Below are 18,192 nucleotides of genomic sequence, written 5' to 3'. Positions count from 1 at the left end.
GTACAGAAACAAAATTTCTTGGTGTTTTTATTGATGATAAGCTGAGCTGGAAAACACAAATTAATTATGTTAAATCTAACATGTCAAAAGTCACTGCAATTCTGCATAAAGCACAAGACTTCCTCTCCAAACATTCTTTGGCCACTTTATATCATTCATTACTTGTTCCATATATGACATACTGTGTTGAGGATTGGGGAAATACATATATAACTAATACTAATCCAATATTTCTATTGCAAAAGAAAGCTATAAGAATTATTAGTAATAAACCATATCGTGAGCCAACAAATCCATTATTTGCCTGTTTACAAATTTTTTAATTCTTGGACTTTGTTGATTACATCACAATACAAATTATGTATAAAGTTAAAAACTTTTTGCCTCAACATGTCAAGGATCTGTTTAAAATGAGGGACTCCAGCTACAATTTGAAAGGAACATTATTCTTTTAGAAATTAAAGATCTGTATTACTGTAAAAAGTCATTGTGTTCCCGTTAAAGGTGTTAATATTTGGAATAATTGTCCTGATAATATTAAGTTACTTGGTACCTTAGTCGGCTTTACAAAAATAATATTTTTACCCGTTAGAGTTTGAAGAATTAGGTTTAGTGATTTTGTTATTGTGCTTGGGATTGTGAAATATTGCTTGTTTGGTTGTGGAGGTGATGGTCTAGTGGTTAAGGTGTTGGGGTTGAGTCCAGAAGATCATGGGTTCAAATCCCCGCCTGACTGGAAAATCACTAAGGGCCCTTGGGCAAGGCCTTTAATCCCCTATTGCTCCCGGTGTGTAGTGAGCGCCTTGTATGGCAGCACCCTGACATCGGGGTGAATGTGAGGTATAATTGTAAAGCACTCTGAGCATCTGATGCAGATGGAAAAGCGCTATATAAATGCAGTCCATTTATTTGTGTTTTGAAATTTTAGTACATTGATTTTTATTTGGTTCGTGCACATTTCTTTTGTATTGTTATGAGTATACACACATATCCACAGTGGGGGAAAAAGTATTTAGTCAGTCTCTGATTGTGCAACTTCTCCTACTTAGAAAGATGAGAGAGGTCTGTAATTTTCAACATAGGTACACTTCAACTGTGAGAGACAAAATGAGGGAAAAAAAAAAAAAAAAAAAAAAAAAAAAAAAAAAAACAGGAAATCACATTGTAGGATTTTTAAAGAACTTATTTGTAAATTATGGTGGAAAATAAGTATTTGGTCAATAACAAAAGTTCAACTCAATACTTTGTAAGATAATCTTTGTTGGCAATGACAGAGGTCAAACATTTCCTGTAAGTCTCCACCAGGTTTGCACACACTGTAGCTGGTATTTTGGCCCATTCCTCCATGCAGATCTCCTCTAGAACAGTGATGTTTTGGGGCTGTCGCTGGGTAACATGGACTTTCAACTCCCTCAACAAATTTTCTATGGGATTGAGGTCTGGAGACTGGCTTGGCCACTCCAGGACCTTGAAATGTTTTTTACAGACACTCCTTTGTTGCCCGAGCGGTGTGTTTTGAATCACTGTCATGCTGGAAGACCCAGCCACGTTGCATCTTCAATGCTGTCACTGATGGAAGGAGGTTTTGGCCTAAAATCTCACGATACATGGCCCTGTTCATTCTTCCCTTAACACGGATCAGTCGTCCTGTCCCCTTTGCAGAAAAACAGCCCCAAAGCATGATGTTTCCACCCCCATGCTTCACAGTAGATATGGTGTTCTTGGAATGCAATTCAGCATTCTTCTTCTTCCAAACACAAGTTCAGTTTTTAACCAAAAAGTTCTATTTTGGTTTCATCTGACCACATGATATTCTCCCAATCCTCTTCTGTATCATCCATATGCTCTCTGGCAAACTTCAGATGGGCCTGGACACGTACTGGCTTAAGCAGGGGAACACGCCTGGCACTGCAGGATTTGAGTCCCTCTCTGCGTAGTGTGTAGCCTTTGTTACTTTGGTCCCAGCTCTCTGCAGGTCATTCATCGGGGCCCTCCGTGTAGTTCTGGCATTTTTGTTCACCGTTCTCATGATTATTTTGACCCCACAGGATGACATCTTGCATGGAGCCCCAAACTGAGGGAGATTATCAATGGTCTTGTATGTCTTCCATGTTCTTGCAATTGCTCCCACAGTTGATTTATTCACACCAACCTGCTTGACTATTGCAGATTCACTCTTCCCAGTCTGGTGCAGGTCTACAATTTTTTTCCTGGTGTCCTTTGACAGCTCTTTGGTCTTGGCCATGGTTGAGTTTGGAGTCTGACTGTTTGAAGGTGTGGATAGGTGTCTTTTATACGGATAATGAGTTCCAACAGATGCCATTAATACAGGTAACAGGTGGAAGACAGAAGAGCTTCTTAAAGAAGTTGTTACAGGTCTGTGAGAGCCAGAAATCTTGCTTGTTTGTGAGTGACCAAATACTTATTTTCCAACATAATTTACAAATGAATTATTTAAAAATCCTACAATGTGATTTCCTGTATTTTTTTCCTCATTTTGTCTCCCATAGTTGAAGTTTACCTATGTTGAAAATGACAGACCTCTCTCATCTTTCTAAGTAAGAAAACTTGCACAATCAGGGACGGACTAAATACTTTTTTACCCCACTGTGTGTGTGTGTGTGTCTATAAGCTTCGCTTCTGCCTTCACCCTTTTGGCCACACGGGTTCAGTTTTTGTCTTTGTTGTTGTTCATCCGTGTGCCGAATTAATAAAATTCATTCATTCATTCATTCATTCATTCAAGTGGTACAGTGGAGGATTTTCTTAAAAAGACCTGAAAGTTCAGCTACAAACTGCCATAAGGTCCATCTGAGATGCAAACCAAAATCTGATCCGTTTTGGTGAAAGAAACTCCTTTTCTGCTAGATTCCATGAAGCTCAAAGTGGAGATCATTTGGGTCATTTCTGCTGTCATTATATTAAATTATTTAAAAATGACGAAACACAGTTGTTTGACAATAAATGTTTTCACCAACCACTAACCATGAGAGAAAAAAAAATTACTGTGTTATCATTCATATTCTCTGAAAAATGGCCACAACACACACACACACACACACACACACACACTCATCTTCAACTGCTTCCAGTTAAGGGTCACGGGGGGCTGAAGCCTATCCCAGCAGCATCAGGGTGTGAGGTGGGGTTCAACCTGGACAGGACGCCAGTCTGTCTCAGGGACACATACAGACAAACAAACACAGTCACACCTACAGTTTAATGTTTCCAGTCCATCTAACCTGCGTGTCGTTGGATATGGGAGGAAGCCGGAGCACCCAGAGGGAACCCACACAAACACGGGGAGAACACGCAAACTCCAAATAGAAAGGGTGGGAATCAAACCCATCACCTTCTTGCTGTAAGGCAACAGTGCCAACCACCAAGCCACTGTGCTGCCATGGCCACAACAATAAACCAAAAATTATGCCAGGGTATGTAAACTCTGAACACAGCTGTACCTTTACCTCCTCCTGCTGTCCCTCGGCCACTTCCAGAAGCACTGTCCTTCACAGTTCGTGCACTTTCTGTCTCATGCAAACCCAATCAAAAAGGGTTTGAGATGCCTGTGAGGCCTCTGTGACCATTTAGAGAGAAAATCTGTCACATCATCATTTCTGACAAGTTCAAAATTCGAGCGATACGGAAGCGACACCCTGCGACCCGTGCAGGGAGAGTGCATACCTCAGCACGCTTCACAGAATTTCACACACACAGATAAACACACACACATGAACACAAACACATACATAGTTACATATAGAAATCAGTGCATGGACAGAATATATCTCCCCGTGAATAAGGTGACCGAGGTCTTACAGAAATCAACCAGGCTTATAGAGCATCTATAATAAGTATGGAGCAGTACTTAAAAAGTTCTCAAGAAGAAGTCATGAAAAAGGTAACGCAACATCACATGAAGACCTTGTCACAACAGACCTCCTACAAGAGAGAGAAAGCAATGATCTGACACCTGCAACAAAACTCGCAAGACAGACCAGAGAACAATACAGCAAAAGAGAACGAAAACATCAAATGGACAGATGGAAACAGCACAAAAGGGCTGGACGATTCCAAGAAGAACTCAAAAAGGAACACATAGACAAAGAAGAGTCTATATGGTGACTTACAAATGGAGAACTTGGTTTTGATGGAGAAAGAATTCGAGTTGGAGCACAAGATCAGGGACTTCAAAAAAATGGCAGGAATTTCACAAAATGATCAATGCTGCTGACTGTGTCATACAGCTGTTGAGCATGTAACCCATCTGATGTCAACATGCCAGATCCTCATGACAGACGGACATTATGCATCCTGACACAACAAGATCTGTAAATATCTCCACTGGAAAGTACACAAGGAACTGGAGATGGAAGTAAAGGAAAACGTCTGGGAGCATGAGCCAGCAACAGTCTCATCAAACGGAAAAGTGACTGGCTTCTACGACAAAGAGATCCCAGCAGGAAGACATATACACATACACACATACAAATATATACACACACATATATAAACATACACATATGAAAACACACAGAGACACGTGTGTGTGTTTGGTTTTAAACGTCAGTAACGTTTTACGCTCTGAGACGACTGGATGTGTCAGTTTGGTTTCAAATGTCCACAGCATTTGACACTCTGAGACAACTGGATGCGTCAGTTTGGTTTTAAACGTCAGTAACGTTTGATGGTCCGAGACAACTTGACACGTCTGTTTGGTTTTAAACCTCAGTAACGTTTGACGCACCGAGACAATTTGACGCATCCGTTTGGTTTTAAACGTCAGTAACATTTGACTCTCTGAGATGACTGGACATGTTTTGGTGTCAAACTTCAGTAACTGATGCGCCGAGTCAACTTGACGCATCTGTTTGGATTTAAACGTCAGTAACTTTTGACGCTCTGAAAGAACTTGACGCATCTGTTTGGTTTTAAACGTCAGTAACATTTGACGCTCTGAAAGAACTTGACGCATCTGTTTGGTTTTAAACGTCAGTAACATTTGACGCTCCGAGACGCGTCTGTTTGGTTTTAAACGGCAGTAATGCTTGATGCTTCGAGACAACTTGACGTGTCTTTTTGGTTTCAAATGTCCACAGCATTTGACGCTCCGAGACAACTTGACGCGTCTGTTTGGTTGTAAACGTCAGTAACGTTTGACACTCCCGAGACAAGGTAATGCATCTGTTTGGTTTTAAACATCAGTAACATTTGATGCACCGAAATGACTGGACGTGTCACTAACATTTGACGCGCTGAGGCAGCTGGACACGGTTTCAAACGTCCCTAACGTTTGAAGCTCTGAGACGACTGGACGCGTCAGTTTGGTTTTAGACGTCCGGAATATTTGACGCTCTGAGACGATTGGATGGTGTCAGTTTGGTTTTAAATGTCAGTACCATTTGATGCTCTGAGATGACTGGACACATCAGTTTGATTTTAAATGTCAGTAATATTTGATGCTCTGAGACACCTGGATGGCGTCAGTTTGGTTTCAAACGTCCGTAACGTTTGATGGTCTGAGACGACTGGACACATCATTTTGGTTTTAAACGTCAGTAACGTTTGACGGTCTGAGATGACTGGACGTGTCTGTTAGAGCATCAAATGTTTTGGACATTTAAATCAGAGACAACTGGATGCATCAGTTTGGTTTCAAACATCCGTAAAGTTTGAAGCTCTGAGATGATTGGACGCGTCAGTTTGGTTTTAAACGTCAGTAACGTTTGACGCTCTGAGACGACTGGATGCGTCACCTTGGTTTTGTCAGTAACGTTTGACGCTCTGAGACGACTGGACGCGCCAGTTTGGTTTCAAACGTCCACAACGTTTGACGCCCCGAGACAACTTGACATGTCTTTTTGGTTTCAAATGTCCACAGCATTTGACGCTCTGAGATGACTGGAAGCGTCAGTTTGGTTTTAAACGTCAGTAACGTTTGACACTCCGAGACAACTTAATGCGTCTGTTTGGTTTTAAACATCAGTAACATTTGATGCACCGAAATGACTGGACGTGTCACTAACATTTGACGCTCTGAGACAGCTGGACACGGTTTCAAACGTCCCTAACGTTTGAAGCTCTGAGATGACTGGACGCGTCAGTTTGGTTTTAGACGTCCATAATGTTTGACGCTCTGAGACGATTGGATGGTGTCAGTTTGGTTTTAAATGTCAGTACCATTTGACGCTCTGAGATGACTGGACACATCAGTTTGATTTTAAATGTCAGTAATATTTGATGCTCTGAGACACCTGGATGGCGTCAGTTTGGTTTCAAACGTCCATAACGTTTGATGGTCTGAGACGACTGGACACATCATTTTGGTTTTAAACGTCAGTAACGTTTGACGGTCTGAGATGACTGGATGCGTCTGTTAGAGCATCAAATGTTTTGGACATTTAAATCAGAGACAACTGGATGCGTCAGTTTGGTTTCAAACATCCGTAAAGTTTGAAGCTCTGAGATGATTGGACGCGTCAGTTTGGTTTTAAACGTCAGTAACGTTTGACACTCTGAGACGACTGGACGTGTCAGTTTGGTTTTAAATGTCAGTAACCCCTGATGCTCAGACAACTGGACACGTCAGTTTGGTTTCAAACGTCTGTAACGTTTGAAACCATCAGTTTGGTTTTAAATGTCAGCAACGTTTGACGCTCTGAGACGACTGGATGCGTCACTTTGGTTTTGTCAGTAACGTTTGACGCTCTGAGATGACTGGACGCGCCAGTTTGGTTTCAAACGTCCACAACGTTTGACGCCCCGAGACAACTGGACGCGCCAGTTTGGTTTCAAACGTCCACAACGTTTGACGCCCCGAGACAACTTGACATGTCTTTTTGGTTTCAAATGTCCACAGCATTTGACGCTCTGAGATGACTGGAAGCGTCAGTTTGGTTTTAAACGTCAGTAACGTCTGACACTCCGAGACAACTTGACATGTCTTTTTGGTTTCAAATGTCCACAGCATTTGACGCTCTGAGATGATTGGACGCGTCAGTTTGGTTTTAAACGTCAGTAACGTTTGACACTCTGAGACGACTGGACGTGTCAGTTTGGTTTTAAATGTCAGTAACCCCTGATGCTCAGACAACTGGACACGTCAGTTTGGTTTCAAACGTCTGTAACGTTTGAAACCATCAGTTTGGTTTTAAATGTCAGCAACGTTTGACGCTCTGAGACGACTGGATGCGTCACTTTGGTTTTGTCAGTAACGTTTGACGCTCTGAGACGACTGGACGCGCCAGTTTGGTTTCAAACGTCCACAACGTTTGACGCCCCGAGACAACTTGACATGTCTTTTTGGTTTCAAATGTCCACAGCATTTGACGCTCTGAGATGACTGGAAGCGTCAGTTTGGTTTTAAACGTCAGTAACGTTTGACACTCCGAGACAACTTAATGCATCTGTTTGGTTTTAAACATCAGTAAAATTTGATGCACCGAAATGACTGGACGTGTCACTAACATTTGACACTCTGAGACAGCTGGACACGGTTTCAAACGTCCCTAACGTTTGAAGCTCTGAGATGACTGGACGCGTCAGTTTGGTTTTAGACGTCCATAATGTTTGACGCTCTGAGACGATTGGATGGTGTCAGTTTGGTTTTAAATGTCAGTACCATTTGACGCTCTGAGATGACTGGACACATCAGTTTGATTTTAAATGTCAGTAATATTTGATGCTCTGAGACACCTGGATGGCGTCAGTTTGGTTTCAAACGTCCATAACGTTTGATGGTCTGAGACGACTGGACACATCATTTTGGTTTTAAACGTCAGTAACGTTTGACGGTCTGAGATGACTGGATGCGTCTGTTAGAGCATCAAATGTTTTGGACATTTAAATCAGAGACAACTGGATGCGTCAGTTTGGTTTCAAACATCCGTAAAGTTTGAAGCTCTGAGATGATTGGACGCGTCAGTTTGGTTTTAAATGTCAGTAACGTTTGACACTCTGAGACGACTGGACGTGTCAGTTTGGTTTTAAATGTCAGTAACCCCTGATGCTCAGACAACTGGACACGTCAGTTTGGTTTCAAACGTCTGTAACGTTTGAAACCATCAGTTTGGTTTTAAATGTCAGCAACGTTTGACGCTCTGAGACGACTGGATGCGTCACTTTGGTTTTGTCAGTAACGTTTGACGCTCTGAGACGACTGGACGCGCCAGTTTGGTTTCAAACGTCCACAACGTTTGACGCCCCGAGATTTCAAATGTCCACAACGTTTGACGCTCCGAGACAACTTGACGTGTCTTTTTGGTTTCAAATGTCCACAGCATTTGACGCTCTGAGATGACTGGAAGCGTCAGTTTGGTTTTAAACGTCAGTAACGTTTGACACTCCGAGACAACTTAAGGAGTCTGTTTGGTTTTAAACGTCAGTAACATTTGATGCTCCGAGACAACTTGATGCATGTGTTTGGTTTTAAACATCAGTAACGTTTGATGCACCGAAATGACTGGACGCGTCACTAACGTTTGACGCTCTGAGACAGCTGGACAAGGTTTCCAATGTCCCTAATGTTTGATGCTCTGAGATGACTGGACGCATCAGTTTGGTTTTAGATGTCCGTAATGTTTGATGCTCTGAGACAATTGGATGGTGTCAGTTTGGTTTTAAATGTCAGTAATGTTTGACGCTCTGAGACGATTGGATGGTGTCAGTTTGGTTTTAAATGTCAGTAATGTTTGACGCTCTGAGACGATTGGATGGTGTCAGTTTGGTTTTAGACATCCGTAATGTTTGACACTCTGAGATGACTGGATGGTGTCAGTTTGGTTTTAGACATCCGTAATGTTTGACGCTCTGAGACGACTGGATGGTGTCAGTTTGGTTTTAAATGTCAGTACCGTTTGACGATCTGAGACAGCTGGACAAGGTTTCCAATGTCCCTAACGTTTGATGCTCTGAGACGACTGGACACGTCAGTTTGATTTTAGACATCCGTAATGTTTGACGCTCTGAGACAACTGGATGGCGTCGGTTTGGTTTTAAATGTCCGTAACGTTTGACGGTCTGAGACGACTGGACACATCATTTTGGTTTTAAACGTCAGTAACCTTTGACGGTCTGAGACGACTGGACGCGTCTGTTAGAGCGTCAAATGTTCTGGACATTTAAATCAGAGACAACTGGATGTGTCAGTTTGGTTTCAAACATCCGTAAACGTTTGACGCTCTGAGAAGATTGGACACGTCAGTTTGGTTTTAAACGTTAGTAACGTTTGACACTCTGAGACGACTGGGCGCATCAGTTTGGTTTTAAACGTTAGTAACGTTTGACACTCTGAGACGACTGGGCGCATCAGTTTGGTTTTAAACGTTAGTAACGTTTGACACTCTGAGACGACTGGGCGCATCAGTTTGGTTTTAAATGTCAGTAACGCCTGATGCTCTGAGATGACTGGAAGCGTCAGTTTGGTTTTAAACGTCAGTAACGTTTGACACTCCGAGACAACTTAAGGCGTCTGTTTGGTTTTAAACGTCAGTAACATTTCACGCTCCGAGACAACTTGATGCATGTGTTTGGTTTTAAACATCAGTAACGTTTGATGCACCGAAATGACTGGACGCGCCACTAACGTTTGACGCTCTGAGACAGCTGGACAAGGTTTCCAATGTCCCTAATGTTTGATGCTCTGAGATGACTGGGCGCATCAGTTTGGTTTTAGATGTCCGTAATGTTTGACGCTCTGAGACAATTGGATGGTGTCAGTTTGGTTTTAAATGTCAGTAATGTTTGACGCTCTGAGACGATTGGATGGTGTCAGTTTGGTTTTAAATGTCAGTAATGTTTGACGCTCTGAGACGATTGGATGGTGTCAGTTTGGTTTTAGACATCCGTAATGTTTGACGCTCTGAGACGACTGGATGGTGTCAGTTTGGTTTTAGACATCCGTAATGTTTGACGCTCTGAGACGACTGGATGGTGTCAGTTTGGTTTTAGACATCCGTAATGTTTGACGCTCTGAGACGACTGGATGGTGTCAGTTTGGTTTTAGACATCCGTAATGTTTGACGCTCTGAGACGACTGGATGGTGTCAGTTTGGTTTTAGACATCCGTAATGTTTGACGCTCTGAGACGACTGGATGGTGTCAGTTTGGTTTTAGACATCCGTAATGTTTGACGCTCTGAGACGACTGGATGGTGTCAGTTTGGTTTTAGACATCCGTAATGTTTGACGCTCTGAGACGACTGGATGGTGTCAGTTTGGTTTTAAATGTCAGTACCGTTTGACGATCTGAGACAGCTGGACAAGGTTTCCAATGTCCCTAACGTTTGATGCTCTGAGACGACTGGACACGTCAGTTTGATTTTAGACGTCCGTAATGTTTGACGCTCTGAGACAACTGGATGGCGTCGGTTTGGTTTTAAATGTCCGTAACGTTTGACGGTCTGAGACGACTGGACACATCATTTTGGTTTTAAACGTCAGTAACCTTTGACGGTCTGAGACGACTGGACGCGCCTGTTAGAGCGTCAAATGTTCTGGACATTTAAATCAGAGACAACTGGATGTGTCAGTTTGGTTTCAAACATCCGTAAACGTTTGACGCTCTGAGAAGATTGGACGCGTCAGTTTGGTTTTAAACGTTAGTAACGTTTGACACTCTGAGACGACTGGGCGCATCAGTTTGGTTTTAAACGTTAGTAACGTTTGACACTCTGAGACGACTGGGTGCATCAGTTTGGTTTTAAATGTCAGTAACGCCTGATGCTCTGAGACAACTGGACATGTCAGTTTGGTTTCAAACGTCCATAACGTTTGACGTTCTGAGACGACTGGACGCGTCAATGTGGTTTTAAATGTCAGTAACGTTTGACACTCTGAGACTACTGGACTCATCAGTGTGGTTTCAAACATCCATAACGTTTGACGGTCTGAGATGACTGGACGCATCACTTTGGTTTTAAATGTGAGTAACGTTTGACGGTCTGAGACGACTGGACACGTCTGTTTGATTTTAAATGTCAGTAACGTTTGATGCTCTGAGACGGCGTCCCTGCAGGATTATTCAAAGCGGTCAAAGCTGAAATTTCACAGATTCTGAAAATCACTGATCGACTGCTTTTTTTGATCATTAATTATTTTGTCTCTAATTTGTTCCCAAATTAAGTCTGAGACTTAAAATTCAAATCTGGTGACAGGATGAGAACCAGCATGAGTCGTCAAGTTTTTTTGATCTGCCAGAATGTTTGTCCCGTCCACACTGAGAGGAAGTGGGAGGACATTGTGCCGTCATTCATTAGAACGGTTTTCCTTCGTCTGAATATCTGACAATTCATTTCCTGTTGGTAAAAACGTTTTTATCCATCAAGTTCATTCTGCTCAATTCTGTCTCAGAATCAGTTTGTGATTTTTCTTTTTTTCAGCACTTTAAATTAAAAATCTTTTTTTTTCTGCTGACAAATGTCACTTTAATTTTTTAGAGTTTTCTTAATTAGTGCTGAACAACAAACAATAAACATTTTTTAACATCTTAACTCGTACTAACAAGACGCACCGCACATTTAAATCTCACTTATTTTACTTCACTTTGAAATGATTCTTGCAGATTTGTTTCTTTACTGTGACTATTATTTTTATTGATGACAACAATAATTATAATTATTATAATATTTCAACTGGCTTGAATCTACTTGATTCTTGTAAAAATGAAGAAAAATGTGATTTACACATTTGGAAAAAAGCGTAATTTTCTTTAAAATTGCTTTGAAAATAAGGGCTTGAACATCGGCATTTCTGGAGCAGTTCGGATCTGATCCCATCAGACACCCAGACAGCGGTTTTGACTGAAATGTTCTGTGCCACGCAAAATCAGGAGATTTTACAAGTCAGTCCATCCACCTGTCTTTCTGTCCTCCTGTCTGTCTCGCTGTCCTTCAGGGCTACAAAAAAACAAACAAACAAAAAAAACCACTTTTGTCCTGCAGTGTTTCCAAGTGTAGAAACTTCAAACTGGATTTGAACACATTTGTCCCGCGTCGCTTGATTGCTTTTTTCCACGGTGTGTGTATGTGTGTACAGATATTTTGTGGACTTTGCACGTCAGGAGATTCTTTGTTGAAGTTCCACAGTGGGACTGGTACAGAAAACCTCACCTGGGAATTGACCCTGTGACCTTCTGAATTCATGTCTGTCAGTGACATAATTTGGGGGGATTTTGAGGAATTTCTCCAAATAAATCCTTACACTGACTTAAAAAGCTTGAATCTCGACAAATCCGCATTTTCACAGGTCAGGACCAAAATCCCTGGAATTCATGTTTCCTGTCTACATCAGGATCTAATTAAAATCTGGTTCCTGATGCACATTTACATCACATGAAGCTTTGAGGAGGTTTCAGGTTTTACGGTTTCACATTTAGAGTTTGGAGCGAATTGGATTTCACACTGGTTACAGGTTTGAAGCTCACCGAGGCTTTTTAAGATTTTGGTTCAAACAATACAAACTGCAGAAAATAAAGTTTTATTTCTGTTGTTTCTGTTTTTAATTTTGAAATATAATTTCTATTTAGAAAGTTCTATTTTTATTGGAATGTTTTATCTTATGAACATTTTTCTATTTTATACATGAAAAGTGTTTTTATTAAAGGGTTTGATTGTTGTTATTTTATATTTTCAAATGTTTTTGTTCCATTTATTATTTAAATTATAAAATATAGTTTTTTATAAAATACTGACTGTAGCTTGTGAATTTAGTTTTTATTATAAATGTTATTTTGGCACAGTTGTTCTTTATAAAACTGAATTATTCTGGAGACAATGTGACAAAATCAGGCTGTACCGGGATTTGAACCAGCAGCCTTCCACCGCTGAAGTGTTTCAAAGCTGGAGGACAGTCAGAACCATTTGGGCCCATTTCTACTGGTTCTGGTGGTAAAATGTTTCAGTGTCACAATCAGAATTTAGAAACTATTTTTATTATTTGACACGTTTCAAGCGGATTTATTTCACTTTTTAAAACGTGAACTTGAGCAGAATTAAATTGGAGCCATTTTTTATTTTATTCTGCACTTTTGAATGAGGTTTTTTAATTTGTTGCTGTCTGAAATGTAAAAGTTTTAAATGATTAAGCATCATATTTACAATCAGAATCGTTTCTCCGCGAAAAGCAGAAAGTTACTATTAAAAAGAATTCTGAATGTAAAATGAGCCGTTTTTAAACTGTTATATGAGGAGACAAATTATCAAACGTTTCTCGACTCGATCCGGACTCGAACCTGCGACCAGAATTAAACTAAAACCAGGAGCAACTTGAAAACGATCGAACTGGCTCCGGATCGGTTTTCAGTCTCATCCGATTTGATTTCAAGCTTCGAGAATTAAACATGAAAATTTACACTCGGTTTGGATTTTTTTTTTTTTTTTTTTTTAAGTAGATTCTTTGATTTTTACCTTTTAATTTTTTTCTTATTTTAAATTGTTCTGTGGTTTTATGCCGAACTTCAGACGGTTCGTAAATAAAACCTAATAATCCGGTCGCGCTTGTTCTGTTTATTCTCCTAATTACCGATTTCGTGTTGGAATCCTGATCCGGATTCTGCGGACCAAGGCGGCTCCGTCCGCGCGCATGGGGTTCGTGGTGTTTGTGTGTTAAAATAAAAACAACTAATAATAATAACTTTCTTCATTTTTCGGCTCATAAATCCAAATCGGTTCTGGTTCCGGTCCAGCGCACATCCCGAAACGGGAACGGATTCTCCTTTGACAGAAACTTTGGAACCTTCGGTCTCAAACTGACGGATGATGGCGTCATAAAACGTTTGAAAACCAGAAAGTAATTATTTTTAAATTATCGTTATTATCTTTCTGTCATTTTAAAATGTCAGAACCCGTCCGGTCCGACAAACCGGGTTGGACTCGGGTTTTTACCTCTGAGCCGCTGTGTTGGCGTCCAGAATCCCCGCGCCCTGCATCCAGGACCGGACCGGGGTCATGCCGGTGGGCAGCGGCTCCTCCTTCATGGTCAGGGCCCCCCGGGGGAGGCCGTCCTGGATGGAGAACATCAGAGTCCTGACGGGAGCCCAAAGGACAAGCAGAATAATCCGGTCCAAACAGAACCAAAGCAGCACCTGCACGGGTCCCGATCCACGCGACGGACCCAGATCCCTCTGGGTTTTTGACCCGGCCCCTTTTAGATCCCAGCCCGGCTCGGAGAACTTAAAGGAGGGCGGAGAACCAGGACCCAGAGAGCCTGACGCCGGGACAGAGGAGCAGGACCAGCCGGAACCCTGAGAACCAGATCAGAACAGCAGATTGTGCAGAAAGGAAAAGTGCGGTTAAAAAAAGGAGGCGCTGCTTCAAAAAGGACGCGGATGAACTGATGAGAGAAGCGGAGGAGGACGGGCCGGGAAGGAGGCCGGTCCCGGGGGAGCAGAGGGATTGGGCAGCGCCGAGCTCTCCCCCTCCCTCCCCGGCTCTTTATGGCTCCTCTGTCCCGGCGGAGAGCTCCTTCTCCCGCTCCGAGGCTCCGCGGCTCCCCGGGGACCACGTGGAGCGGCTCAGGGCGGGAACATACCCAAATAAGGCCGATGTCTTGGCGTATTAGCCACGCCTCTCGAGCCGCATTGGCCCAGCCCCGCTGTGACGCCATCGAGGTTTCTCGTCGCGCCAGATTTTGGGACGTCCTCGCTTTACACACGTCACATGACCCCGTGACGCGGTGCGTGCACGTGGAGCCTCCCGGAGAGATTTAAAGGCGCTGAAACTTTTCTAAAACATTAAACTCTGCTGTGCGCAGAGGTGGTGAAGCGGTTGGTGCGGAAGGTTCCCAGTTCAAACCCCACCCGGCTGTCATATTTCTCCATGTAACGTGGAGTTGCGTCAGGAAGGACATCCGGCGTAAAACTTGTGCCAATTCAAAATGCAGATCCACCTCGGAGCTGGTGTGGAGACCCCGAGCAGCCGAAGGGTCTTACTATTCAAATCTGCTTTGATATTTGGAAGTTTAGCTAAATTTATTGTAACTTATTTGTGAAGAAAATTCAGTTTTACACTCAACAAGAGAATTAAATGAACATTAAAATGACAAAATACATCACTTTACACTCAACAAAAACACGAAAAAAATCTGTGACTCCGGTCCATGATCAATGCTTCTGCTGCCTATCAGTATTTGTTTTGGAAGTTAACTTTTTCTTTTTAGACTGCATCGTTACTGCAATCTGCAGGTACACAGCACCACCCAGTGGGCAAAATGCAGCATAACAGCTTCAACTGTCTCAGGAGCACAGTAGTCCATCCTGCTCAGCGCGCGCTCTTATTGGAGCAGCAACACACAGAATGTTTCTTTGTACCAGATCTTTTTCAGTGCAGCTTCTTGTTCTGTCGTTAACACGAAGTTAACACCCAAGTCTTTCATCAACTGTAAATGGTAATCAAACCATTCCAATCGTATCTTTCTGAACTCTTCCGCATCAAACTCCATCGTGTCAATGTTTACAGTGTGCTTGAGCAGTAACAGGTGAAGGTGCTCATAAACTTTAAGTTTCTTAAATATTTATTACGACCACTCTTAAAACTTAAGTTAAATTTATAATTTTATTGCTGGTAAATTTTAGAATTGATTTAGATGAGATATACTCATTATTTTAAAGGAATATATCACAATTATCCGGGAACTACTTTTTGCGCAGGAATTCATCAAGCACGTCGGCCGTGAGCACGTACTCACACAGAATACCCAGAAACTGGCTAGAAGTTCTGCCAAAACAAGAGCGCCAACTTTTGTTAAGCTAGCGGCGTGTGTGAGATGAGTGTGAGTATTGACTTATGCTCATTTAGGTCTAAAAACACACAAGATACACAAGTTCTTGTGCCAAATATACTCCTTATGTTTGTTACCCATGAAAACACACCGTCATCGCAAATACAGCATTGTTTGGGAACTACTTTTTGCGCAGGAATTCATCTAGCACGTACTAGGGTGATTCTTAGACTACGGGCACTTATGTCCTTTGATCATATTGTATGAAAAACAGAAAAAAGGGAAAATTTCACACATTTATAGTTATCTTTACAATGAAAGTGTGTTAAGAAATTTGTTCTAGTAGTCTATGATGACTTTTTCACCTTTTTTCAGCATCATTATATGCAAATATTGCCGTTTTGTGCTTGTCCCACAGCCAGACTTTTGATCTTCAATGATAAAAATGAATGGTAAAGAAACGTTTTTTCTAATGTTTTAAAATATCTCTGAATAAAATATCAGTAAAATAATCAAAACATAATTGGCGTATTCACTGTCATACAACTGTGATTTTTTTAAAACAAAATTTGTCCCACACTATTGCTGTAATTTCCACCACAACACTGTAATGTCCCTAAACAGTTTGTATGAAAGATTGTTTGGGTAGTTTCTATGGAGATAAACAGTGACATCAGAGCACATGTATATAGCGCCAAATCACAACAAACAGTTGCCCCAAGGCGCTTTATATTGTAAGGCAATGGTGTAGTGGAAATTACATTTACAAGGCCAATAGTGCCCATAGTTAAAGAATCACCCACTAACGCAGAATATACAAAAACTGTACAGTAGTTCGGCCAAAACCAGAGCTTCCACTTTTAGCCTGCCATAAGATAAGAGTGTGACTCATGAGCACCACTCCTGGCTGAACTGCTATACAGTTTTTGTATATTCTGTGTTAGTATGTGCCCGCGGTGATGTGCTTGATGAATTCCTGTGCAAAAAGTAGTTCCCAGATAATTGTGATATTTGGCACAAGAACTTGTGTATTTCATGTGGTTTTTACACCTAAATGATCATAAGTCAATACCTACACTCATCCAGCAGCATCTTCTCACGTCAATAAATTCAGCGCCATTTTGCAAACAAGAGACTGGGTCAGGCGAAAGTAGTCCGGCAAGTTCAGTCTGTGGGCGAGCTATCCCACAGTGCCAAAATAGCAGAGATGTCAGTCCAAGGAGAGTTGCACGCTGAGCAGGGTGCGTGAGAGTATGACAAAATGCTTTTGACTGCTAATGCTCCATGCATTGTACACTCAACAAAAATATAAATGCAACTTGTTTGTTTTTGCTCCCATTTTTCATGAGCTAAACTCAAAGATTTAAAACATTTTACATGTACACGTGTAACCTGATAAATTGTTCAGACTGCACAGGACACAAGAACTGTTTTTGGGCTCTTTAGGTTACAACTTGTTATATTAAGTGAAATTTTACACAAAAGGTTAAAGTAAGTAAAATCAAAGTACTTAACGAGGAAAGAAAATAATTGTTGTGGCTCTCCTATAACAGAGCAAACACAGTTAACATCTGAAGATTACACACATTCCCCTTACCAAAAAATAGTACTTATAAGTATATAAAAAGTAAACTAGAAGTATACTTAAAACATACTTGCATATACTACTTTTTGGTAAGGGTCAGCATCAAACTTTACATGTGCAAAGTTCATAACAGGATAAATATCCCACCGATAACACAGCTCTCAACCAGTCTAAACACCACGGGCATAAGCGCGCACCCCGACGGGCGTGAGCGAGCACCCAGTGGCTGCCAACTGACTTCTGTGTTTCCCAGCACTGCCACCGACTCCGGTCATCTTAGACACAGAACAGTGACACACAGACAGTGAAAACGACGGCTGATTAACCTTAACATGCCGGGAAAATCCATAGAGACAAGCCTGCGCGTCGCGCCCAGGAAGTCGGCCGAGATGACGTCCTAAGTCTCATAGCCTCTTACATAGCCCCAAAATCCACCATGAATCCCCAAAGAAGGAAATGCCGCAGGTGGCATTAATTATAACCAGCAGGACATTTTCCGCCTACACACAAAAGACCTATTTGTCTCAAATACTGTTGACAAATCTGTCTAAATCTGTTAGTGAGCACTTCTCCTTTGCCGAGATAATCCATCCCACGTCACAGCTGTGGAACATCAAGATGCTTATTAGACAGTAGCTAATGGCTGGTCTCAGACCATCTTGAAGGTGAACATGCTGGATGTGGAGGTCCTGGGCTGGTGTGGTTACATGTGGTCTGCAGTTGTGAGTCTGGTTGGATGTACTGACAAATTCTCTGGAATGCCTTTGTTGACAGCTTATAGTAGAGAATTGAACATTGAATTCACAAGCAACAGGTCTAGTGGACTGCACATTTCAGAGTGGCCTTTTACTGTGGCCATCTTAAGGCACACCTGTGCAATAATCATGCTGTCTA

At 41.8% G+C, this 18,192-nt stretch overlaps 1 protein-coding gene across 3 annotated transcripts in view; it reads right to left on the bottom strand.

Moving 5' to 3' along the window:
• LOC117520898 (transcription factor COE3-like) overlaps positions 1-14,466 on the bottom strand; it is a 240,964-nt gene extending 226,498 nt beyond the window's left edge. For all 3 annotated transcript variants that reach the window (XM_034182238.1, XM_034182240.1, XM_034182239.1), the window contains exon 1: positions 13,880-14,466. In XM_034182238.1, the coding sequence (XP_034038129.1) occupies positions 13,880-14,013 (134 nt within the window). In that variant the 5' untranslated portion in view covers positions 14,014-14,466. The remainder of the gene's footprint in view (positions 1-13,879) is intronic.
• Positions 14,467-18,192: the final 3,726 nt, after the last annotated feature.

This window comes from Thalassophryne amazonica, chromosome 11 (assembly GCF_902500255.1).
Source record: "Thalassophryne amazonica chromosome 11, fThaAma1.1, whole genome shotgun sequence".
NCBI lineage: Eukaryota > Metazoa > Chordata > Actinopteri > Batrachoidiformes > Batrachoididae > Thalassophryne > Thalassophryne amazonica.
Note: the sequence above shows the minus strand (reverse complement) of the source record. Positions and strands in the feature narration are given on the sequence as shown.